General features: G+C 46.2%; 1 protein-coding gene across 6 annotated transcripts in view; it reads right to left on the reverse strand.

The window, feature by feature from the left end:
• PIGG (phosphatidylinositol glycan anchor biosynthesis class G) overlaps positions 1-22,794 on the reverse strand; it is a 45,963-nt gene extending 23,169 nt beyond the window's left edge. For 5 of the 6 annotated variants that reach the window (XM_032857061.1, XM_032857053.1, XM_032857072.1 and 2 more), the window contains exons 1-6: positions 22,522-22,794; positions 21,464-21,669; positions 15,450-15,659; positions 9,872-10,060; positions 8,852-8,993; positions 431-643 (exon numbers count right to left, since the gene is read on the reverse strand). In XM_032857061.1, coding sequence (XP_032712952.1) covers positions 431-643; positions 8,852-8,993; positions 9,872-10,060; positions 15,450-15,659; positions 21,464-21,669; positions 22,522-22,675 — 1,114 coding nt within the window. In that variant the 5' untranslated portion in view covers positions 22,676-22,794. Of the gene's footprint in view, positions 1-430; positions 644-8,851; positions 8,994-9,871; positions 10,061-15,449; positions 15,660-21,463; positions 21,670-22,521 lie in introns of those variants that run through there. The other variant, XM_032857077.1, reaches the window with a different exon arrangement.
• Between the last annotated feature and the right edge of the window lie 2,335 nt (positions 22,795-25,129).

Consider the following 25,129-nt stretch of genomic DNA (forward strand, 5'->3'; position numbering starts at 1 on the left):
TAGGATTCTGCATCTGCCACATGCTCCCTCTGCCTCTCAAAGGCCGGGCCTCTGCCCCGACAGCCCTCACCCACCTGTGTCCCTCATTCTTTCCTCAGTACACCCTTTTTCTGAGGTACTCATCACCATCTGACAGCTGCTGCTCCTTCTCCACCTCTGTAAGGTAAGCTCCATGAGGGCAGAGCCCTGGTGTTTCAGGCGCTTTTAATGGTCCTCAGCCAATCAGGAACTTAGTTAAAAAAGTCCATATTTGTTGAATGAGTACATTTATGAAAGAGCTTGATGTAGATAACTGTACCTGTTGGTGCTGCTAACGGTGACCATCATGGTTGTAAGAAAACAGAAGCACAGTCAAAGACTGAGACCTGCACACCACGAACAAACAGGAAAACACCAGGTGCAGTGGAAACATCGTCATTAACGGAGTTACCTTTTGTGTAGGATGGCACGTTCTCTTGCAATAATTTGCTGAGCTGCACTGCATTTAAATGTAAAAACCTCAGCTGTTCTCTCACGGGTCTCCCTTCCACGGTAGGGAACAGCAGGCTGCCAACACTGTTCCCCGGGATGGGCAAACCAAGCCCTATTGCTAGGGTTGCAGCCAAGTCAGTCTGTTGAACATGCTTTGGACGTCTGATGTCACCTAGAGAAAGGAAAGTGGTTTAAGCAACAGGCTCTCAAGTGTGTACAATGGTGGTCCTTCCCTCAACCTGCTATAACCAATTATCTACCTCTTCAAAGCATTCCATGAATATTCATTCAGAAATCACCTCACTGGCGTTTACGTCAACAAATTTACCAAACATTCATTCTCTGTGGGCACGGGGCCTTCCCTGGACCAGGGTGCCGGTGGGATCTCTGGCAACCCCTACCCCATGGGTTCAGAGAGGTCTATACAGTGCTGAGAACCGGACACAGGCATCTCAGCAGCTCCTGGGCAGTAGAAGGTACCTCTAACTGGGGAGAGTAGAATGAAGCTGGATTCAGCTGGGCCGAGTCCTATAACCAACTCCAATAAACAAGACATCTGCTTACTGATGGCCCAAGCAACTGAAGGGCTTCAAGTCCTAGCAATGGTTGGCCGTCCTACTGCCCCTCCCAAGGAGAATGGGTGCCACAGCAGGACACTGGGCTTACACTCCTGCTTTGCCACCATCTAGCTCATGCCTTGGACAAGAATGCAACTTTGTCAGATGGTTCTCATCTGTAAAGGGAACACCCAGCCTCACCATGCCACGACAATATATTGATTATGGTACTTTTTGGTTGTATAGAATTTTTTTTTCTTTTTAATTTGGTCAAGTATATTAACCTTTTCTTGACCAACCCTCCACTGACGGCTTCTGGGTTATGTTTAGAAAGAACCTTCTACTCCAGAATTATCATTAGTTTTCTTCTAGTATTTTCTTATACTAAGTGCACTGATTTGAAATAAAACAAAACCCAAAACAGAAAGCCCACCTTAAACTGCTTTTAGCACCGATAAAGGTGGTGGTGCTGGTGTTATTCTGGGACTACTGTAGGTCATTATGTGACACTCATATCCAAGGCTGGTGAAAACCAGGATTCTAAGCTTGGGAGGCAGACAGAACAGATGTAAGATCCATGAATTTCATTTTACAGTAGTGAATGTGGATTGCAAGTATCAATACAAACTCAAGACCTATTTTATCTTAAAAAGATTTCCTTGCTTTGTCCAGAAATGATAACTACACAAGTATCCACGAGTACTGCTCGTTCTGAGATGGTGGTCCTCAAAGATCCCTTTGCACTGAAAGGGACCAAGGAATCTGGGAAAAGCAGCTGATTCCAGGTCTAGGCAAGGATCTGTGCACGAGAAGCTGAAACAACTTTTTAGACGAGGCAGCAACAGAGCCCTCAGAGAAACTAAGGTGTTTGGGACTTTCAGGTTAGAAGGACTCAGGAGCTAATCTGAATCAGAGGCCAAAGATGGGACAATCTGAATACTAAAAAGGGTAATATTTATGGTGAATTGAAACAAACTATGCTTAAATCCATGAATTCACAATGCTACTGAACACCAACAACACAAAACACTAGTTGGTCATAGCTGAAGCACGCTAGCGAATTCGCAGTGAACTAATTCGCTGATTTGGAACTGGAAATTAAGTGGGAAGAATAATTCATCTTTACTCCTATCTCATGTTAAAAAATGGTAGTTAGGTAACAAAAAATAAATTAGGGAAGATTTTCCTTACAGAATTGTTCTGGCTAGTTAATGAAAAGCAGAATTAGGTAATTAAAATATCACTATTTGCAACCTCCAGTGAATTACTAGTTGGTCATCACTGGCTATTGGCTTCATCAAACAGCAAACAGTCAGATACTGTGTGCATCCTGCTGGAAACAGCCTTAGGAAAACCAACCAAACCAATGGGATCTGAATCTGCCTCCTGGTCAGAGAGGATTCACAGAGGAACAGAGGGTAGGTCAGCAGACAGTGCAGAGGAAGACTACCCAGGGCAAATAACCAGGTTTCTTCAACAAATAAATTGTGCTGAAATAGAAGAGGATGGAGTGGGACCCTACAGATGGAAGAGACATAAGAAGACACATCAACTAATCCAAACGCATGGATCTTATTGGATCTTAACTCAAACAACTAATGAGGGAGACAGACTTTGGAAATTTGAACAGTGACCACCACTGATGAATAAAGGAATGAATACTGTATTTCAAGTGTGCTAACAGAATCCAGAAAGTAAGAAAAGTACATAACTTCCAGAGACTTGCTTCCAAATAAAACAGGAGAGGAAAAAAAGCTAGAGGACATAAGACATAAGAATGGGCATAACAGGGGGCATCTGTGTGGCTCAGTGAGTTAAAGCCTCTGCCTTCGGCTCAGGTCATGATCTCAGGGTCCTGGGATCGAGCCCCGCATCGGGCTGTGCTCAGAAGGGAGCCTGCCTCCCCCTCTCTGCCTACTTGTGATCTCTGTCTGTCAAATAAATAAATAAAATCTTAAAAAAAAAAAAAAAAAAGACTGGGCATAACGGGCGCCTGGGGGGCTCAGTCAGTTGAGTGGCTGTCTTTGGCTCAGGCCTGGTCCCAGATTCCTGCGACTGAGCCCAGTCCTGCTTAGCGAGGTATCTGCTTCTCCCTCTGTCCCTCACCCTGACCATGCTCTCTCTCACACTCTCTCTTTCAAATAAATAAATAAAAATCTTAAAAAAAAGAAAAAGAAAAAAAGAAACATTGGCTGTAACTGGCCCATACACTGAAACTGGGTGGTGCACTTTATTACACTGTTTTGAATACTTTTGTATATCTGAAAATTTACATAATAAGGAGTCTTTAAGAAACACTTAAATGTTTTGATCTGTGAGTTACACAGGTTCAGAGAAAAGGTAGATTCTCAACAGGATTTTTTCCCAGAAGGTCCTGACATCACTTCTAGATGTCTTTATTAATGGGAAATGCCACCTTTCGTCACCAAGTGCCCAAATCTAGCGGGGTCAATTTTGGCCTCTTGACTTTGCTCTACTGATTAGTGTGACTAGCTCTTACCAGCAATATTCTGAGAATGGTAATTCTGTACTACTACTACAAGGGAGGCCACATTACACAGCGCGTATTATCCTGTAGAAGAAGGAAAAGCATTTCAGAAAACCATTCTCCCCATTCAGCACCCAGACCTTCTCCCACCTGTCTCCTCTCCACCGGCCCCTGCAATGTGCTCTGTACAGCTCAGCCACCTTTCACACCTTCCATCAACAAAAACTGAGGACACAGAGAGTACATGCCACGATTCTGGGCTTGAGGGCTAGAATATAAAAGAAAAGGCCAAGTCCCTCCTTTCGTGGAGCTCACATCCTGTGAGCAGGAGGAAGACCGTAAAATATCTTAGCTCTGCCCTGTGTGAAGGTGGAACAGAGGCATGAGGCCAGAGCTCGGGGGTGGACAGTAGCAGGCTGGGACACCTGAAATCACATGGTACACAATTCAAAACTGCTTATTTTTCAGAATAACAAACATCTTAAGATTAATTTTTATTAGAATAAGCAACAAAAATTGACATAAACCTGTAGGATAAAAATAAGCCTTTAAAGACCTATCAGGAATGGTGGCTTGAGGAGCTCTGTGGATCGGCTTGCCAGGAAAACAAGCGCAACTGGTAAAAATTATAAAAAGCACCACCACCACCATGATATAACCATCCAGGGCATACAGTAAATGAAGAAATCTTTGTTCAAGAAAATCTAAAGCTTGATAAGAACAGAGCAGTGTGAGGCACCCGAGGAACCATGACTTCCTCCCTCCCCCCGTAGCTCCGTGGGACAGACTCCTTGCTGATAGGGTGCAGCAAAGAACACGGGGCTCCCTCCCCGCTGGGTCCCTGTGAGGGCTCTGAGCTCTTCTGGGGAGAAAAGGCTGCCAGCATCACCTGTCCTCCTCAGCTGTGTGGTGTAGAGGCTCAATCCCAGCTGAGTGTCTGGGTTCTCTCTTCTTCTGCCCCAGTCTGTTTCCAGGGTGGAGGTTGCCCCCAGAAGATGCTAGTGGAAAAGACCACAGGCTTTTCCTGTGGCAGGCCACAGAACAGAGAAAAGCTCCCCACAAAAGAACTGACTTTGTCTGAAACAGAAGGTAGTGAATTCAAGCCTAGGAATGCTCTTGAAAACAATGGAGATTTTGGAGGTGGGCAGGTGAGTGGAGGCTGGTAGCTTCATGACAGCCACAAGCTAAAACTACAAACTAGCTGGGCTCTCAGAGAGAGGGCCAGGAGAGACGGGTAAGAGCCACCTCACAGAATGGCCTCGAAAATGACCCTGCCAAGGGGCTCAAACACGGGATCAGATTATGCAGCACATTTATTTTAAGTTGTCAAAAATAAGGCAGTCAGCTGGCAATGAGTGCAGCCTGAAGCTGGGTGTGACAGCAATAGAGGCAATAGCCTGGCATAGCTGTCACAGAGATACAGAGAGGCACAGGGTATCAGTGAGACTGCTGGCACCCCAGGGTGGCTGTACCAGCATGGGAGCCACAGCTGACTCCACACTGCGGGAGAGAGGGAGCCACTGAAGTGGCCTAGCCATGCTGTTTGGCAAACAAGGGAACAACAATGACGACAGCTGTGGGGTGGGTTGGGGCTGGGTCAGCATCCAGAGTTGCTGCAACATATGATTTGAAATGGTTAGTTTTCACACCAAAAACTATTAAGAATTAAGCAAAGAAACAGGAAACTATGACTCAAACAGAAGAAAAAGCAAGAGAACTTTCCAGTAAAGGACCCAGACTCTAGAGGTAATAGATGGGACTTCCTGCAAAACTCACTCACTATAGTTGCACTGAATTGGCAGAAGAATCACCAAATTTAAAGGCAGAGTGATAAAAAGTATACAATCTGAAAAACAAACTTTCCCAAATTTGACGGAAACCATTAGTCTACACATCCAAGAGGCTCAATGATCTCCCAGTTGGATAAACACAAAACACAAAGACATATTATAATGAAAATGCTGACAGACAAGACAAGGGAAGCCCAGGCAGACTGAGAGGAAGTCCCATCAGGAGCCATGCAGGCCACAAGGCAGTGGGACAGCGCACCTGAAGTCCTGAAAGAGAGAGGAATGGTCGGCTCAGAGTCTTCTACCCAGCAAAACTATCTTTTAAAAACAAAAGGCACAATACCTCATGAAAACATCCGTTCAACGGCGCCTGCATGGGTCAGCCAGTTAAGTGTCCAACTCTTGATTTCAGCTCAGGTCATGATTTCAGGGTCTGGGGATCGAGCCCTGCTTTGGGCTCCCCGCTCACTGTGGAGTCTGCTTGTCTCCCACTCTCTGTGCCCCTCCCCTTGCTTGCACACACTGTCTCGCTCTCTCTCTCTCTCAAATAAATAAATGATAAATATTAAAAAAAAAAGAAAGAAGGAAAACATCTGTCCACACAAAAAACTTCCCAAATGTTCATAGCAACATTATCCATAACAGCTGAAAAGTGGAAACAACCCATATATCTATCAACTAACGAATGGATACATGATGTGGTCTATCTGTCATGTGGAATATAATTCAGCCAAAGAAAGAAAGAAGTCCTCACGCCACTACAACCTGGGTGACCCTTGAAAGCACTCAGCCAAGTGAAAGCAGCCGTCACACAAGGCCACATACTACAGGGCCCATTCACGGGAAATGTCCAAAAGAGGCAAATCTACAGATGGAAAAAAGATCCACGGTTGCTGGCAGCTGAGGGTAAGGAGGTAACTGGGGGTACACTGTCCTGAAATTAATACCGACTCTGAGCAGGCTACCTGCAAGGCAGTCCTGGCTCATAAAATAAGCATAATGAGACAACCGAACACAACCACTCTTTATAGGAGTCAATAAAAGACAAAAAGCTTGGAACCCGCAGTTGGCACTGAGGTCAGTGGCCTGAACCACCCTGTCAGGTGTCCTGTACAATAAGCCCCCTGGCTGTTCCTGGAAGTGAAGATGCAGTCAGGCCTCCCAAGGAGGACAACCTTCCTTAGAGATGAAACATCAGCACTTGAGTTCAACAATGACCCTAACATCCTTGTAATAAAAGTCACCGGCTTAGTTCTCTCTTTTGCTCTGTAGACTATAAGCTCCCTGAGGGTGGAGGCTGCCCACAGTGTCCAGCACAGTGCCTGGCCCACCTCTGCTGCATGGTTGAGTGGAAAGGGCATTTCTGGCATGGGGCTCTCACTCACATAGGGGAGCCACATGGAACCCTTCTTTGGGTACACAGTGGGGGAAAGCCAGGTGTAGAAGGCAGGTGTTCTGGTGGGTAGTGTGTGTGCTCACTGGAAGGCTTCATTAAGACACCTAGACTAGGCAGGCTCAGGTCCCAAGAGCTGAGGACTTACATCTTAGGAGATTAGATGTCCGAGAGGAGGAAGTGTTGCAAAAAGATTGAAAGAAATCAATGGAGATTCTTCCCTAAACAATCCTCACTCAAGTGGGAGACTCATTCATTCGACAATCCTTTTTGGCACCCATCACATACCAGGTGATGTTTAAGCCCAAGGTAGGCATGTACCAATGAACAAAACAGATTTGGCCCTGCCCGACTGCAGGCTGAAGTGCAGAGAGCAGGCGGCTGTTACATGCATCACACGGGCAAGTCTGTAATTACAATCGAAGCGAAGAAAGAGGGCACCAAGCGCGGACTGCTGTGAATGACAAGCACAGGGAGGGCAATTTGGTTTCATGGATGAGCGAGAGATGTCAGCTGAAACCAGGGATGAGTGGACAAGCAGGCTGAGGGGCTGATGATGACAGAGCTGGGCACCTGGGGAAGAGCCTGTCACCTGGAGGACTGTGCGAAGGGCAGAGGCCAGGACACAGTGAGTAATGGTGAATATGGTTTAGAATGAAGCTGCAAGGTAGGAAAGAAGCCTCACGTAGGATTGTTAATTGGTCCAAAGTTCAGCTACTGAAAGGTTTTATGTACCGGAGATCAGGGATGGTCTGGAATGTGAGGAGCGAGGGAGAAAGATGGTGAAGGGGGGACGCCCACATTTCTACCTGGAAGAATCACATGAAGGTGCCATTTGTTGGGAGGGGAATATGAGAGGGCAGATTAGACATGAGGCTGTCACAGTTGCTCTACCTTTGGGAGACCCAAGTGGAGGTGTCGGTGAGGCGTCAGACAGGCAGCTGAGTAGACAGTCTGGAGACTGGAAAAGAGGAGACAGCCAGTGGGATAAATCTGACAAGCCTATTCATGGGACTTGAAACTATGGGCGCGGACAAGATCATCTTAGAATTGAATATAGAGGCAGGAGGCAGTCCAGAAAGAGTGCCAGGGCCAGGAGCTAAGCTAACAAAGGCTAGATAGCAAAGTGAGGTGCAGAGAAAACCAGACAAATGGGAGCTACCAGAATGAGGGCTCAGAAATGCCAAATGGTACTGAAGGGTCACGGAAGAGGAAGCCAGAGAGTGTCCAACTCAGAAATAACTGGTGAGTGAGGGCAGGCGTGTTGTAAAGTTGAGGCAGCAGAGGAAGTGCAGGGTGAAGGAGAGATAGGGCATGTGGCCATGAGGCAAGCCGGCCCATGTGTGTTTGGGGTGGACAGTTGGGCTGTCTTAATGCTGACATACAGGCCCTCAGTTAGTCCTGCTCTGACCGATCCTGACTCCTCAGAGTTTCAAAAGATTATAAAAATTTGGGGGGCACCCGGGTGGCTCAGTGGGTTAAGCCTCTGCCTTCGGCTCAGGTCATGATCCCAGGGTCCTAGGATTGAGCCCTGCATTGGGCTATCTGCTCAGCAGGGCCTGCTTCCCCCTCTCTTTCTGCTGCCTCTACCTGCTTGTGATCTCTCTATCAGATAAATGAAAAGATCTTAAAAAAAAAAAAAAGATTGTAAAAATTTTGATTATTGGGGCATCTGGGTGGCTCAGTCGTTTGGGTGTGTGCCTTTGGCTCAGGTTGTGATCCCAGGGACCTGGGATCAAGCCTCACACTGGGTTCCTTGCTTAGCGGAGAGCCAGCTTGTGCCTCTCCCTCTGTCCCCTTCCCTGCTCGTGTTCTCTCTCTTTCTCTCCCTCAAATAGATAAATAAAATCTTAAAATTTTTTAAAATTATTAATGTTTTTTTTCTTTCAGCTCACATGTGTTCAGATGTCGCAAAACTACTGGCAATTTTTATTAAAGTTTCAGATACCCAGGCCATGACATTCATAAAACAAAATTCCTAAAAAGAACATTTATATTTTAAAAATTGGGACAAGAAATGTAAACTCCAAATACTGGCTACCCCTTGCCCCATTTTCATCTTCACATTGCTTGGGATATTTCAAACTTACACAGTTTCCAGACAGATACACAGAATACAGTTTTAAAGTAGTAAACATTCCTAAATCCTCACCAGGTTTTCTTTCAAATGCAGAACTGATTAAGATCAGGGCGGTGTTAAGCTCCTCCACGGAAGAGGCCCCGTGACCTCCTGCTTCCGACATGCCATGATCACCACAAAGAACTAGCAAATTGGGTACAAGAGTCTCTCTCTCCTATAAGTCAAAGAAAAAAATATTTCAATTGCATTCAGACTGAGGAGAACACATGATCTTGTTAAGGAAACAACTTCAGATTTTACCTTTACTTTAAAATAATAACTCTTTATAAATGAGTTAGACTTTTTTTTTTAACCTATGAGCTTACAGCTAGATCAAAGGGTCAAAAACAAGTAATATCATAAATATAACAGAATCATATGGAGGTAATGGAGCACAGCAGGGTTCTATTTAGGATCTCTCAGGGTAGAGGATTTGGGCCTGGTTTCTGCTGACAGTGAGAGCCTAGGCGCATGCCTTATCATGCCCATGTTATGTGTCACATGGGATTGCCCCTCAGCCTAGGGTTCCGGCCAAGGGCCTCTGCCACTCCTTGAGGTGCAGGGCAGGCTCTTCCTTGCTTTTGCTACTTTCTTCACCTGGAATGCACTTTCACAGACGGCGCATTTGCCACCTCCCTCCCTTCAAGGCTCTGCTCCTGTCTCTTACTCCCATCCTGAAGGACAGCTGCTCTCATAATTCTGCCTCAAATCGCAACTCTTCTCTCAGATGCTGGTCCTTTCTCCTGCCCCACGTTTTCCTAGAATACTTACGTACTTGTTGATTATCCTCACTTGTCCTTCCTGGCTACAGTATAAGCTCTACAGATGCCCAGACAGGCATTCAAGAACTAGGAGGGGGATGAATGGGTCAATGGTAGACATAGTCAGAGCCGCTGGGAGGCTGAGCCCATGCTCTGTGCTTACAGGCAAACTGTGTGATGGTGGGCATGGCATTTACATAGGTCTCGAGTCCACTTCAGGAACTTGGTATCTCTTAGGAGTCACTGGCACAGTTGACATTCGTGCAGCCCGGCGCACCACAGTAAGCCTCACCTCGGACAGCAGTGAGGTGTGGATCTTCATCAGGACGCTGTCCATCTCCCGGAGTTTGTGCCCGATCAGAGGGCTACTGGGCCCAGAGACATGTCCGATGTGGTCCAGCCCAAGATAGTGGAGGATTAACACATCCCAATCTCCTCTTTTTAATACTTTATCCAAATGCCTTGTAACATTATCATCCACCTGTAAAGGGGGAAAGGTACGTATGAATAGCTTCCTTTATTTCCCTTGATCTACACTCTCCAAGGAAAAGGATACAGTTCTTTTAAAATCTAGGCATTTTGGAGGGAGGAGCAAGATGGCGGAGGAGTAGGAGACTGAAATATCATCAGGTCCCAGGAGTTCAGCTAGAGTTATCAAACCATTCTGAACACCTACAAACTCAACAGAAGATAGAAGAGAAGAGCAGCAATTCTAGGAACAGAAAATCAACAGCTTTCCGGAAGGTAAGACTTGCAGAGAAGTAAATCTGAAGTGGTGGGAAGACAGACCACGGGGGAAGGGGCCAGCTCCTGGCAAGCAAAAGAGCAGTGGAGCACAAATTTGACTTTTAGAAGTCGGCTCCACTGAGGGACGTCGCTCCAGAGGCTAAGCGGGGGTGGAGCCCTCGTGGGGACAGTGTGGTCTCAGGATCCATGGGGTCACAGAAAGACCAGCAGTGTCTGAGTGCAGCAGTGCTCCCAGGTATCGGAGCAGTGATGCTACCTGCAGAGACAGCCAAGGAGGGGGCTCTCAGCTCGGGGTTACCGTAAACCATGATCCAAGGCACAGTTGAGTGACTGCTCTTCGAGCAAGGAACCCATAAGTGGCAGATCCAGAAAGAGCCCCCCTTCCTCCTCCGGGAGGAATGGCATGGAAGCAAGTGGCAGGATCTGCTGGGTTTGGAGACTCCAAATGGGGCCGTGCACCAGAGATAGAAAAGCTATCAGTCACAGGCTGGTTGAGCTCGGAGCATGGCCAGAGACCAGGGAGATGGGAGGGATTGACTACTTCTCTCTGAGGGTGCGCTGAGGAGTGGGGCCCCAAGTTCTTGGCTCCTCTCGGGCCACAGATTGGGTGGCTGCCATCTTCATTCCTGTCCTCCAAAGTTCTACAGAAAGTGTTCAGGGAACAAAAGCTCCCGAGCACAAACTGGAGCAGATGACTTAGCCTGGCCCCTGGCAAGGGTGGTGTAATTCTGCCTTGGGCAAAGACATTTGTGAATCACTATGGCACACCCCTCCCCCAGAAGATTAGCCAAGAACATCTACCAAGACCAAACAACTACTGGACCACATGGGGAGAATCCTAGATATAAGAGATACCATAAGATGAAACAATATGAGAATAATTGGGATCCCAGAAGGAGAGAGAGAGAGGCAGAAGGTATATTGGAGCAAACTATAGTAGAGAATTTCCCTAATTTGGGGAAGGGAACAAGCATCAAAATCCAGGAGGCACAGAGAACCCCCCTCAATTCAATAAAAATAGGTCCACACTCCATCATCTAATAATAAAACTTATAAGTCTTAGTGACAAAGTGAAAATCCTGAAAGCAGCTCGGGACAAGAGGTCTGTAACACACAATGGTAGAAATATTAGATTGGCAGCAGACTTATCCACAGAGACCTGGCAGACCAGAAAGGACAGGCATGATATATTCAGGGTGCTAAACGAGAAAAATAATGCAGCCAAGAATATTACTTCCAGCTACACTGTCATTGAAAATAGGAGGAGAGATTAAAAACTTCCAGGACTAACAAAAATGAAAAGAATTTGCAAACACCAAACCAACCCTACAGGAAATATTGAAAGGGGTCCTCTAAGCAAAGAGAGAGCCTAAAAGTAACAGACCAGAAAGGAACATACACGATATATGATAACAGTCACTTTACAGGCAATACAATGGCACTAAATTCATATCTTTCAATAGTTACCCTGAATGTAAATGGGCTAAGTGCCCCAATTAAAAGACACAGGGCATCAGAATGGATAAAAACAACAAGACCCATCAATATGCTGTCTACAAGAAATTAATTTTAGACCCAAAGACACATCCAGATTTAAAGTGAGGGGGTGGAAAACAATTTACCATGCTAATGGACATCAAAAGAAAGCTGGGGTGGCAATCCTTATATCAGATAAATTAGACTTTAAGCCAAAGACTATAATAAGAGATGAGGAAGGACCCTATATCATACTTGAAGGGTCTGTCCAACCTGAAGATCTAACAGTTTTAAATATCTATGCCCCTAACATGGGAGCAGCCAGTTATATAAACCAATTAATAACAAAATCAAAGAAACACATCAACAATAATACAATAATGGTAGGGAACTTTAACACCCCCCCTTACTGAAATAAAGGCTTTAAATGACACACTGGACCAGTTGGACATCACAGATAAATTTAGAACATTCCATCCCAAAACAACAGAATACACATTCTTCTCTAGTGTACACGGAACATTCTCCAGAATAGATCATATCCTGGGTCACAAATAAGGTCTCCACCAGTTCCAAAAGACTGGGATCATTCCCTGCATATTTTCAGACCACAATGCTCTGAAACTAGAACTCAATCAGAAGAGGAAAGTTGGAAAGAACTCGAATGTATGGAGGCTAAAGAGCATCCTACTAAACAATGAATGGGTAGACCCAGAAATCAATGAAGAACTTAAACAATTGATGGAAACCAACTGTTTGAACCCAACTGTTCAAAATCTTTGGGACACAGAGGCGGTCCTGAGAGGAAAGTATATAGCGATACAAGCCTTTCCCAAGAAACAAGAAAGGTCTCAAGTACACAAACTAACCCTACACCTAAAGGAGCTGGAGACAGAACAGCAAAAAAAGCCTAAACCCAGCAGTAGAAGAGAAATAATAAAGATCAGAGCAGAAATCAATAAAATAGAAACCAAAAGAACAGTGAACAGATCAACAAAACTAGGAGCTGGTTCTTTGAAATAATTAATAAGGTTGATAAACCCCTGGACAGACTTATCAAAAAGAAAAGAGAAAGGACCCAGATTAATAAAATCATGAAAGAGGAGAGATCACAACCAATACCAAAGAAATTCAAACAACTACAAAACATACTATGAGCAACTATACACCAGCAAATTTGACAATAGAGAAACATATAAACTACCAAAACTGAACCAGGAAGAAACAGAAAACCTGAACAGACCCATAACCAGTAAGGAGATTTCATGAAGCAGTCATCAAAAATCTCCCAAGAAACAAGAGCCCAGGGCCAGACAGCTTCCTGGGGAATTCTACCGAACATTTAAAGAAGAATTGATACCTATTCTCCAGAAACTGTTCCAAAAAATAGAAATGGAAGGAAAACTTCCAAACTCATTTTATGAGGCCAGCATTACCTTGATCCCAAAACAAGACAAGACCCCATCAAAAAGTAGAATTACAGACCAATATCCTTGATGAACATGGATGCAAAAATTCTCACCAAAATACTAGCCAATAGGATCCAACAGTATATTAAAAGGATTATTCACCACAACTAAGTGGGATTTATTCCTGGGCTGCAAGTTTGGTTCAATATCTACAGATCAATCAATGTGATACAATATATGAATAAAAGAAAGAACAAGAACCATATGATACTCTTAATAGATGCTGAAAAAACATTTGACAAAGTACAGCATCCCTTCTTGATCAAAACTCTTCACAGTGTAGGGTACCTCGATATCATCAAAGCCATCTATGAGAGGCAGGGCAGGAGGTCGTGGGGGGGTAGGGAGGAAAAAAATAAACAAGATGGGATTGGGAGGAAGATAAACCATAAGAGACTCTTAATCTTATGAAACAAACAGGGTTGCTGGGAGGTGGGGGGTAGGGATAGGGTGGCTGGTTATGGACATTGGGGAAGGTATGTGCTATGGTAAGTGCCATGAAATGTGTAAGCCTAATGATTCACAGATCTGTACCTGTGGGCAAATAATACATTATATGTTAATAAATACATTATATGTTAATAAAAATGAAAAAAAAAAATCTAGGCGTTTGGGGCACCTGGGTGGCCCAGTTGGTTAAGTGTCTTCTTTTGGCTTGGGTCCTGATCCTAGGACTCTGTGATGGAGCCCGCACTGGGCTCCCTGCTCAGTGGGAAGCCTGCTTCTCCCACTCACACAACCCCCTTCTTGTGTTCCCTCTCTTGCTGTCCCTCTCTGTCAAATAAACAAAATCTTAAAAAAAAAAAGAATCTAGGCATTTGTTTTAGGTATGAGGACTCTGAAAACACCAAAAAAACCCCCAAACACAAACAGAAAAATCTGTCATAAGAAAGTTAAACAAATATTAGCATCAGATTAAGCTTTCACTAATACTGTCCTCACGTTTCTAAGGTATAGATAGAACATACTATATAGGTAATTTAAATGAGAAGTGTTGTTCTGACAAAAACATTCTGTGGGGGGCACCTGGGTGGCTCAGGTTAAGCCTCTGCCTTCAGCTCAGGTCACGATCTCAGGGTCCTAGGATCAAGCCCCGCATCGGGCTCTCTGTTCAGCAGGGAGCCTGCTTCTCCCTCTCTTTGCCTGCCTCTCTGCCTACTTGTGATCTCCGTCTTTTGAATAAATAAATAAAAAATCTTAAAAAAACAAAAAACACTCTGTGGGATCCCTCCTGAGAATTAACTAATACTAAGTAGATGACCAGGTGATGCAGGTGACTGGGGCAAGGGTGGGAGGCGGTGAAGGTGAGGGCATCTAAGTGTGTCCTGTGCGAAGGCTGTTCTGGGAAGAAATAGACACAGCTCTGAGCAATTAGCAGTTGAGCATCCCCCGACAGAGCCATGAGCCTGGTCAGCCTAGACCATTCAGCTGGTCCACCTCCCGCCCACTGAAAAGTCTCTACAAAGGGAAGGCTCTCTGAGTGATGAGACAGAGGACAGGGAAACTCACTTCTGAAAGCAACTGCTGCATGTACAGAAGTCAACTTTAGGAAAGAGTATTAATGTAAGTAAGAGTACAAACGCTCTATCAGGCCCAATAAACTGAGCTGGTATGGGTTTGTCTTTGCTCTGTGTGGCTTCCCTCTTCAGGGTCAGCTTTCTAACTGCAGGTCTAATCACTCCCTTTTTCCTTGTTGGAGCCTGTCCAGCACAGGACAGTGCCCCTCAGGACCAGGCTCCACCCAGCTCACCATCTGTCCTCCCACCTCCCCACTGGGGACACAGCTGCACTAACAGGAGAACCAGTAGCCTCAAGGATCCCAGAGAGGCCATGGAGTCCTCTGCCTTGCCTTGTACCGATGCTGCCACCCCCATTCTGTCCACTTGGGAAGCTGCCACTCACTTCTCAAAACAGCTTAAATGGCTCCTTGCTGGGAAGCCCTTCCTAGTCGTCTATACCCCATCAACAGGTGCTCAGCTGTTCTAAGAGAGCTTTGTTCACATCTCCATCAGGGTTTATGTCCCTGAGTTGAACCTGATCATGTGGATGAACGGTGTCTATAATCTCTCCACACCTCTCCCAGCACACCAACAAAGGCCACATACAAAACAGTGTTGCCTCTCTCCGACAGGGTATCAGACTCCAGTGTGATAAAGCGTTCTTATGTTAAAAACTGACCTCTGTATAATCTGACACGAAAAATGAGGTTGTTCCATCATATTCCACAAAATGCTTTGGGAATAGTTTCACCCATGTTTCATCTCCATAAAAAATAATTCTTTTCCCAGCTGCTTTTGCCTGTGTGATCACGTTGTCTTCCACTAGTGCGGGGGAATTGAGGTTCCTGACAACATCGATGAAGCCGGGGAGGCTCCCTGTCATCAATGCCTGCAGAAGGAAACGTTCACGAAGTTAGACTATGGAATCCAAGGCACAGCATGGGAAGGAGCGCTGCAGATCACGTTATGGATGAAAGAGGAGAGCTTCAAACTAGGACATCCCCAATACTGGAAGCTGGGTCAGAGGGGAAAGCTGCACACAGATTTTGGCAAAACTAGCAAACCTGCTCTCAAAGACTTGACTGTCAGCCAATGAGAGGATGAAGGAGGAGGCTGGGGCAGCTGGACCACCGTGGTAGACAGAAAAGCTGCAGGTTAGAGCAACTGAAGAAAATGGCAAAGCATGGTATACACTAAAAACATGAAGCTGTATACTCAACTGCCCATCAGGTCCCCACCTAAGCTTCAAATCTGCTCTGTGTAATAAGCAAACTCTGTGTACTTATCTTACAACCTAGCCATTCTAATGACCATGCCATGTGTACAAGCAGCCTCTCCCACAGTCTCTATGCAAGAACTCTCAGAAATTCTCATAGTAAACTGGCCCAGGGATGCTGGTGGGACACCCCTACTCCAAACACACACACACACACAGCACCATCATTTCTGGGAGGAAAGGGTGGGTGTCACATATCCCCATACCTTTCTGATGCAGAATTATGTCAATAATCTCCCTCACTTCAGCACAGTCTCAGAGGCCATAGTAATGGGTTACGTGTCTCCTGTGATCTGGAGTTATCCAACAACCCATGACACTGGCATTTAGGGACCTACCTGTGCAATGAAAATAAACAGAAATCTGGATAATGACAATAGGTCCAATTTTGCCAGGTCTTTAACAGCAAAAAACCAACCAACCAAACAAACCAAATATGAATTAACCTGATTTCTGGAATGCCAGAGGAACTCAGCAAATCCTCTCCCCTAAGAGTAATGACAAAATGGGACAGAACTGCCCAAAACAACCATTTTAAGACTTAGAAAACTTACCAAGGATTTATAACAAATTGAGAAGTTCTTATCTAAGACAAACTACGGAATCTCAATAAGAGCTGTGAGTAACCTGTGGTGTTTTAACATAGGCTGCTTCCCTTCCCCTACCGCCATCATGTCGTGGCCATGGGGACCTGGATGGGTCCATCTGACCTGGAGCTGCACGGAGAAGTCCCACTCTAGGGATGTGTTGAAAACAAGGAAGGCCAACATCACAGCTGCCTAAGGCAACAGTGCTGTTTGTGGTAACAGACAAGCCCAACACTCAGAAATGGGATCTGGGGGGAACCTGGGTGGCTCAGTGGGTTAAGCCTCTCCCTTCAGCTCAAGTCATGATCTTGGGGTCCTGGGATTGAGCCCCACATTGTCAGGAGAGAGCTTCTCTCTCTCCCTCTGCCTCTCTTCCAGCTTGGGTGTACACGCACGCGCTCTCTCTCTCTCAAATAAAAAAATAAGATCTTTAAAAAAATGGGATCTAGGTTGGGGCGCCTAGGTGGCTCAGTCAGTTAAGCGTCTGACTCTTGATCTCAGCTCAGGTCTTGATCTCAGGGTCATAAGTTCAAGCCCCACATTGGGTTCCACGCTGGGCATGGTCTACTTCAAAAAAAATTAAAATTAAAAAAAAAATTGGGTTTAGGGAATGAGACAGGTATAGCAGATTTCTGTAAGTGCCCACTGAGCTGCGTGCACACATTGCGCTGATTGTGCACTCAGGAGAGAGCAGATAAAGCCTAATAATCCACTCCTTCCAGCAGGACAGGAGACCCTACACAGAAAGTGACAGGGCAGGCTTATTAGGTGCCTGAACAGTGAGTACGAACCACACACAGACCCCTGGGAAGGGCGGAAGGCCTACTTGTTTAAGCACAACCTGCGGCCAGTCATTGGCTAACCACTAACTATGTTCATTCAGGGGTGACCTTTTGGAAGACCAGCTTAAAATAAAAACAAGAATTTAAAACATAACCAAGCAGATGCCAGCTCCTGTGCACTCCAGGAGAGACAGACGCTACAGAACGAGCTTAGGCAAGTAACTCACTGACAAACCAGCAAAATGATAGCAAGAACCACCACTCCTGGGGTGGAGGATCAGGATCCAGAGTTGAGGTGACGGTTGCACGGATAGACCACATTTGTTAAATCTCACCGGACTATACACATAAGAATGTCTGCATCTCACTGTATGAAAATTCTACCTCAATGAAATTATTTTTTAAAAACGTGAGCCTCTCTTTCACCCCAGAATTTTACTACTTATAGGTAACCAGTTACTTTGGGTAAGTACTCTTTCATATATTTTCCTGTATGTGTACAATCACAAATATATAATGGTAATAAACTATATAAACAATTCTGCAACCTGCTTTTATTTTTCAATTAATAACATATCCCTAACTTCTCTCCTCAGAAAACACACAGCTACTTCATTTTTTTTTTTTTTTAAACTCAGCTACAAAGTACTCAGTATTTGGACCAAGACCATTTTAATGGACATGCATTTTAACAAGCTTGCAATGCAAGTGCCATTTAAGCTGAGACCTGAAGGCTGACATGTTGTTGTCTAGGGGAAGGGAAGGGAGGCACAGTGGGGCTTTCCAGGGGGAACACAGCAAACTGTGAAAGCCCCCAGGCTGAGAGACGGTGGCATGCTTGAGGTATGTGTGATCTATGTGGATGAATGACACAGGAAGAGGGAAAGCAGCTCGGATGAGGATGAGGTAAACGGGGACAGGAGCATGCAGACTCAAGGCCTGGGTTAGTAGGCAGATATAAACGAGTGCAGGGTTTGAAGAAGAGCATCACGACTTGCTTTGTTTGGAGGGGCTTGGGCACTAGGAGGTGCTGAGAGACTTCTACAGTCCTGGCTGGAGACCACAGCAGACTGGACCAGGGTGGCAAGAGTGCAGGGGCTGGCTCAGTGTTGACAGTACTGTCTACCTTGTTTCGTATGAAGAAGAGGTCATCATCAATCTTTACATTTTTACAGTGTGATAGACAAAAACTGGGCTTACAAATTGCTTTAGTTCGCCTTGCCCTGATTACTAGTACAGAATCTTTCCCTACGTTTACCTGCCATTTCAATGTCTTCCTTTGTGGATTTCTTTATATCCTTTGCCATTGGATTGTTGTCCTTGGTCAGATTCTCTTTACACATCATGGGCTTAACATCTTGTTTGTGATGTCAACTGTCAATAATTTTTCCAGTTTATCATTTGTCAGTTGACTTGGTTTTTGTGTCTTCCACCACATAAAGGTTTTTGGTTTCCATGTGGTCTAATCTGTCCATCCTCTTCCCAGGGGATTTTATAAGGTATTTGCCTCCTTCTCATACTAGGCTGTGTTCCCACTGACATTTTTGAGGAGGGCAGGGACTACTTGGTACCCTTCACCCCAGGAAGCATGCAGGCAGTTGGGAGCCCTAGGAAGTCTAAGTGAGAGCCCAAGTCTGCCATCACCTTGGAGGTCATCTTGCAGTTGTTGTGACCTTGGGAACAGTGATTTCTTCCCTTCTGAGAGTGAAGGAGAGCTCTGCAGAGACTACTGGAAGAGGATGTGGCCTGGTCACCCTATTCAGCAGCGACCAACAGAGGCTCTGGAACAGACACACATAGGCTAGGGTTGGTTTCTGATGCCGGCTGTGTGGTTTTACCACTTCAAGCCTGTTTCCTCATCAGGAAAATGTAGAAGATGGCAGTGCCTGCCTCATGGAGCCTAGGTCATGGGGCTGTTGTGATAGCACATGACATAACATCTGTGCTTTGTGCTCACTGCAGTCAATTGGTCAGTACCTACTCCTTATGGTGACTATAAATTCGCTGAAGAAAGGAAAAGCATTCACAAATTAGTTAACACGAGAAAGTGCTAGGAAAGTGCTATTAGTCTTGAAATGTTAAGATCAGCATTTCGTGACAACTGCATCAATACCTCAAGATTAATATATCCCTTTCCTAACAGGAGGCAGGGTAGGGGACACACTCCTTAGCCAATACTACCCAATCCTACCAAATTCTAGAGCTGTGAACCCTAACTCCAGTATGTATTTCCTGTTCTAGCTCTCCATTGCTGGGAAATGAGAAGCAAGAACCTGCAAAGGCCTGAAAACAAATAAAATGAAGCACAAAACTGGTTCCATGAAATGACACAAACAGGCTGGAAACGGGAGGCCCCAAGAACCACAGTAGCCGACATGCAGTCTGGACACAGTCTGAGCCTGCACACCCACTTACATTCTTTCTTATAAACCTACTCAGATTCCTTACCAGGGGGAAGGAATGGGTTCCTTCCACACCTTCAATAGAACAGATGAAGAAATCAGTTGCCCCTGATGGTGAGGAGCCTGGATGCCTTTCTTCCAGCTTTAACAAGACTGGCCTCAGCAGAATGAGCATTCTCGAGAGGCCATCCCTGAGCTTCTTGACTAAAGGGGCCCCACTCTCTCCGTTTCTCATCAATGTCATTTTCTCCTTCCTGATTCCTTCCACAGCACTTATCACTTTCTGAAACTATCCCGATTATTTATTTATATAATTACGTATCTTTTCTCCCCTCAATTAGAAATTAAGCTCCATGAGGATAGGACACTTGTTCCTCATTGAATCTCTCTTATCTAAAACTGTGTGATACACAAAAGATGTTCAGTAAATACTGCTGAATGAAGGACACACTACAACCCAAAGTTGCAGAGAGTGGGAAATGCAAGAAAATAAGTCAAGAAGAGATGCAGTATTAATCCTTTCAATCCCAGACTGTTTCATTCATCCAGTAAACAATTACTGAATATCTACCAAACACTGAATCACGTAGTGGCTCCTTCTCACCAAATAACAAGGTGTCACATGATCAGCCATAGATGGAAGGCTCCAACCAGAGACTATCTTACCGTACCAGCCACATAGTCACAAACTTTTAAGCTCCTCTGTCTCTTTCTGCCTCCTCCCCTTTACTCACCCTTTCAGTTTAAACTTGTCATTTCTTCAGGCAGGCTTTTCTGACCCTCAGTCTACACTGAGGCCTCCCAACCCCCCCAGTAATGAGCATCACATCCTGCTCTTTCTCATCATCATGCATTAATCACACTTTAAACTACAAATCAGTTTGTCTGTTCATTTGCTTAATGGCTATGTCTCTCACAGGTGACTAAAAGCTCCATGAAAGCAGATACTATGTTACCCTAACTGCAAACCCTTTACAGTACTGACACATAGTAGTTGCATAATAAATAGTTCTTGAGCCAATCAATACAGCTTTACTCTTTCTTCTTCTTCTTCTTCTTTTTTTTTTTTTTTTTTAACAAACTCATAGTTCATGGGTAAAGCACTATGCACTTTAAAGCCACACTCACTAGGCTGAGCACCTCAAAGGTGGGTTATATAGTAGAAACAGTGATAACTATTGAGACCAGATCATGCAGGTTTGGTCATTATTTATACCACAGTTGTGGACAAGCCATCTAACTTATCTGAGTTTGTTTCTGATCTATAAAGTCAAGAGACTGAACTAGGTTAACCCGAAAGGCTGGAATGTAAGTGACCCACTGATGATTAAGGAAGAGACCAGATTAGCAAGGAGGACACTATCTTCAGGATTAGGCTAACCTGATTGATCTGGCTCTAAACACTTTATGCCTTCCATGAAGTGCGAACTTGGGGCTACTTGACAAGAGACACAAATCATGGGTCTCAGTTCTACCCTATCTTGTGCGGCTTTGTCAGTATTTTATTGCCCCAGCCAGGTGGACAGCACTCAACTAATTTCCACCAAGTTAAAATTGGGACTCCAGGTAAAAGAGTACAGAGAGCCCCTCCAAACCTCCCAAAGAGCCAAATCATGACTTACAACACATTAAGTCAAACTGTTTACCTTGATTCGAGGCATAGTAACTGTAGGCAGCTTGGCTTCAGCCACAAAACTATGAGATGCTCCTTTCTCCACAAGATAAGTTGTGTAGGGCATAAATTTCACACCCTTTGACCCAAACACAAAATCATCTCTCAAGCCATCTATCAGCATAATAACAACTTTTCTGAATAGAGGTGGTGGGAGCTTGGTCCAGTTGGAACGGTCTCCTAAAAATGTTTGAAAGGAAAAAGGAAATTAAGTTTTAAACTGTATTTAGCCCCCAAGCACCTTATAATCTGCTTCTGGCCCACTACTCTAGCACATATGCTGTCTATCTACCTAACCCAAGCCAAAGAAAAGGACCGGTTACTGGACAGTGCAAGGGTAATGAGGAAGCTGAAGGAGCCCCAGTATTAACCATGAATTGCCCTATGCATGGTGAGTACTGGGAAGGAGAGTTCGTTCCTTCGTGAGAACCCTGGATATTTGACATTTAGGGAGCTTGATTCAAAACACAGGGCAGCAGGTAGGGGATGGGCAAGCGTCTACAAATTGTGTCTACACGGTCAGTGACTGGTATTGTGGGGACCTAGTAAAAAACGGGAGAGCCTTTACCTAGTGCGTACTACTGGGTAAGTGAGGGCCACTGGCAGGAAAAGGGGGACATTCACTGAAATAATGTCACAGAAGGAAAGGCAGTGCTTGGGGTCAGGAGGAATCTTATATGCTGTGTCTTATTGAGCAGAAAGGGTGCCTGGGAAAGGGAGTGACACAACGGACTGTTCGGGCAAGGGGCGGGGGTGCGACGTCAGGAGACGAGTTAGTGCAGGTGTGCAGAGCTTTCTCTGCGGCGACCAGGGAGGAGACTGCAGCGTGGCTGGTAGTGGTGGCTGCCACACGCTGTAGGGTACAGATAGGGGCTGGGGCGGTAGAGAGAGGACTCCTGTGCGTGGAGTCCTTTCCTCCCAACGAGGAGAGCACTCGGAAATCCCGAGAAGTGCGAGAGGCGATGCTCATAGGAGGCTCCTTTGGAGAAAGTGGGGCCCGGGGAGCGGAGACGGCCGGGGAGGGGTCCGTACCAGCTGAGGGCTCGGGCGCTGGAGGCTCTGCTTGGTGCTCCGTCCTGGAGGAGGAACGAACCGGAGCCGGGAAGAATCCCCGAAGGAAAAGCGCGACCCCGAGCACCTGGATCACCACGCAGCAGGCGGCAAAGGTCCCGGAGCCCAGCCGCATCGTGCCTAACCGCTGGGCGCGGGTCCCGGGTCCCTGACCCCAGTACGAGCCTCGCCCCGACGGGCAGCTTCCGGGAGCTGCCGCTGAACAAGCGTGAACTGGCCCGCATAACTGGTGCCTGCTCAGCGTCGTGTCATCACGTCCGCGGTCGCGCCGGAAATACGCAAAGGGAAGGCGCTTGCCGGTGCCGGCGAACCCCTTGACAATACTTCCGGCGCGTGCACGGGCGAACTCCCTCCCGCCCGCGAGGCCCCTCCTCGCGTTCCAGTAGGCCACGCCGGGTCTGGTTCGGGAGGTGGGAGGCTGTCGTGTGCAATACCTTCTGCTAGGAGTTCTCAGCTGTGTCCCATCGGCCTGCCGCGTAACGTGCCGTCGCCTCCGAGCGCTCACCTGTCGTGGGCAGGTGTGTGCCGCGGACCCCTTTAAGCTGCGCCGCCGTCCCATTGCGGGGTGACCTAGAGAAGATCAAGGCGTCCGTATGCAGACCAGACTCCAGGACCTTGTTGGGACCCCGTGCGACCCCTTCCCCAGCCGCCTCCTCTGTCCCCGGCCTCGACGTGTGATGGGACCAGGAATTCGCGGGAGGCTGACGCGCCGGGCTGAGCTGTGGAGGCGGCTCCCCGCCGCACCCCGGAGCCCGGGACTGACCGGTTGCAATAGAGAGGCCCGCGGTTTTCCGCTCGAGGGCTGGCTGGTGCTCTGTGCTCACAGCTCCGCTGCTGTCACGCCGTGGGACAGCAGCTGGGGTCACACCCGTCTTCCACCAGCCTTCCCTCCGCACCTTGCTTGGACCGGAGCCCCGTTCCCAGGCCGAGGCGGGCTCCAAGGGGTGTCTGCAGGCCTTAAATGTGGCACTGGGACAAGTCTGCGACCTCAGGCTGTGGCTGTTATTGGTTTCCACCACCTCCCAGTACTCACTCACCCTGAGTGTTAATAACAACCGCTGAACAACAGCTGGACTTTCTAGTTATCACCTGCCAGGCACCCGGTCAAGCCCTTGAAGTTATTTTATTTGATCACAAGAACCTTTTAAAATAGTCATTATTCTTTATTGCAAACCCAGAAATGAAGTAATGCGTCTAAAGTGACACAGCTAAAGAGGCACAGGACAAAGATTTAGAGCTCACAGTCTGACAGCCTGTGCTTTGAATCTCCACACTTTGTTGACTTTTAAAAGAAAAACAAAGGGTGCCTGTGTGGCTCAGTTGGTTAAGCAACTGCCTTGGCTCAGGTTATGATCCCAGAGTCCTGGGATCAAGTCCCACCTCGGGCTCCCAGCTCTGCTGGGGGTCTGCTTCTCCCTCTGACCTTCTCTTTGCTCATGCTCTCTCTCTGTCAAATAAATAAATAAAATCTTAAAACAAAACAAAACAAAACCAAAGATCACATCCTCCCTTACAGGGGTCTTTGTTATGGGCTGAATTTTATCCTTCCAAAAATTCATTATGTTGACATCCTAAACCTCAGTACTTCAAAATCTGATTGTATTCGAAGATATGTTTTAAAGACGTAAGTCAAAATAAGGTATTAACTTTAAAAATAAAACTGCCAGTTCTTTTACCAGCCAAGTAAGTTTATTCAGAAATGCAGAGAATTGTAATGCAAGACCAGCAAGTCAAAGCAAACATGGAAGAGATTGTTCTATTTTTATTTAATTGATTTTATTTTTTTTTTTAAAGTAGGCTCCACCAGCATGGAGCCCAACAGGGACACAGGTGAGGTCTGTGTGCCTTCCCATCTCTGAGATGCAGGAGCCTTGAGTCCCACCAAGAGCAAAGTTGCTTTTTCAGCAGGTGGAAGAGCGTCTTGCCATTGTGGGAGGACAGAGAGCACTGAATGGTGGCCGCAGCCTCTGACCTGGGTTAATTCCTTCCTTCCCTGGGCTGCAGATTCCACAGCCATGCAGTCCCCCACCAGTGATGCAAAACTTGCAGCTTTGCCAGCAGAGCATTTGTTCTCACACCCAAGTCCAGCACCTCAGCTTGTCTTTGGGAATCACATCTCCCCTGCTTCCCATCCAAACAGTTCCAGAGGGCAGACCCCACATTCCACCCACCTTGAAGATGGACGTATGATCCAGGTCTACCCAACCTCATGCTCTGTCTTCTAGGTGCTCTGATGGCTTCAAGGATAAGAATGTGACCCAAGCCAGACCAACAACACTTAAAGCCATGACTTTTCATGGAACCCAAGAGAAAGAGAAACACTTCCCAGTAGAATCGACGGTGAGGGGATTTCAGCCTGGAGTTGCTACAGGCCCCAGATCCAGTAAGAGAGACTGTGTCTGTGAATGAGGCCACCCCAGAGCACTTGGCAGGATAAAGGGTTGGAGATGGTCCAGGTCGCACTCTGACAGTGTGAGCCCCTGGGCTTGCAAAGTCCAAACACATTCCTAACTTGCCTCCTGCAGGTATTAATTTTTTCCTGACCATTCAAAAATATTAATTTATTTTA

This window comes from Lontra canadensis, unplaced genomic scaffold (assembly GCF_010015895.1).
Source record: "Lontra canadensis isolate GAN:19392208 unplaced genomic scaffold, GSC_riverotter_1.0 scaffold1, whole genome shotgun sequence".
Lineage (NCBI taxonomy): Eukaryota > Metazoa > Chordata > Mammalia > Carnivora > Mustelidae > Lontra > Lontra canadensis.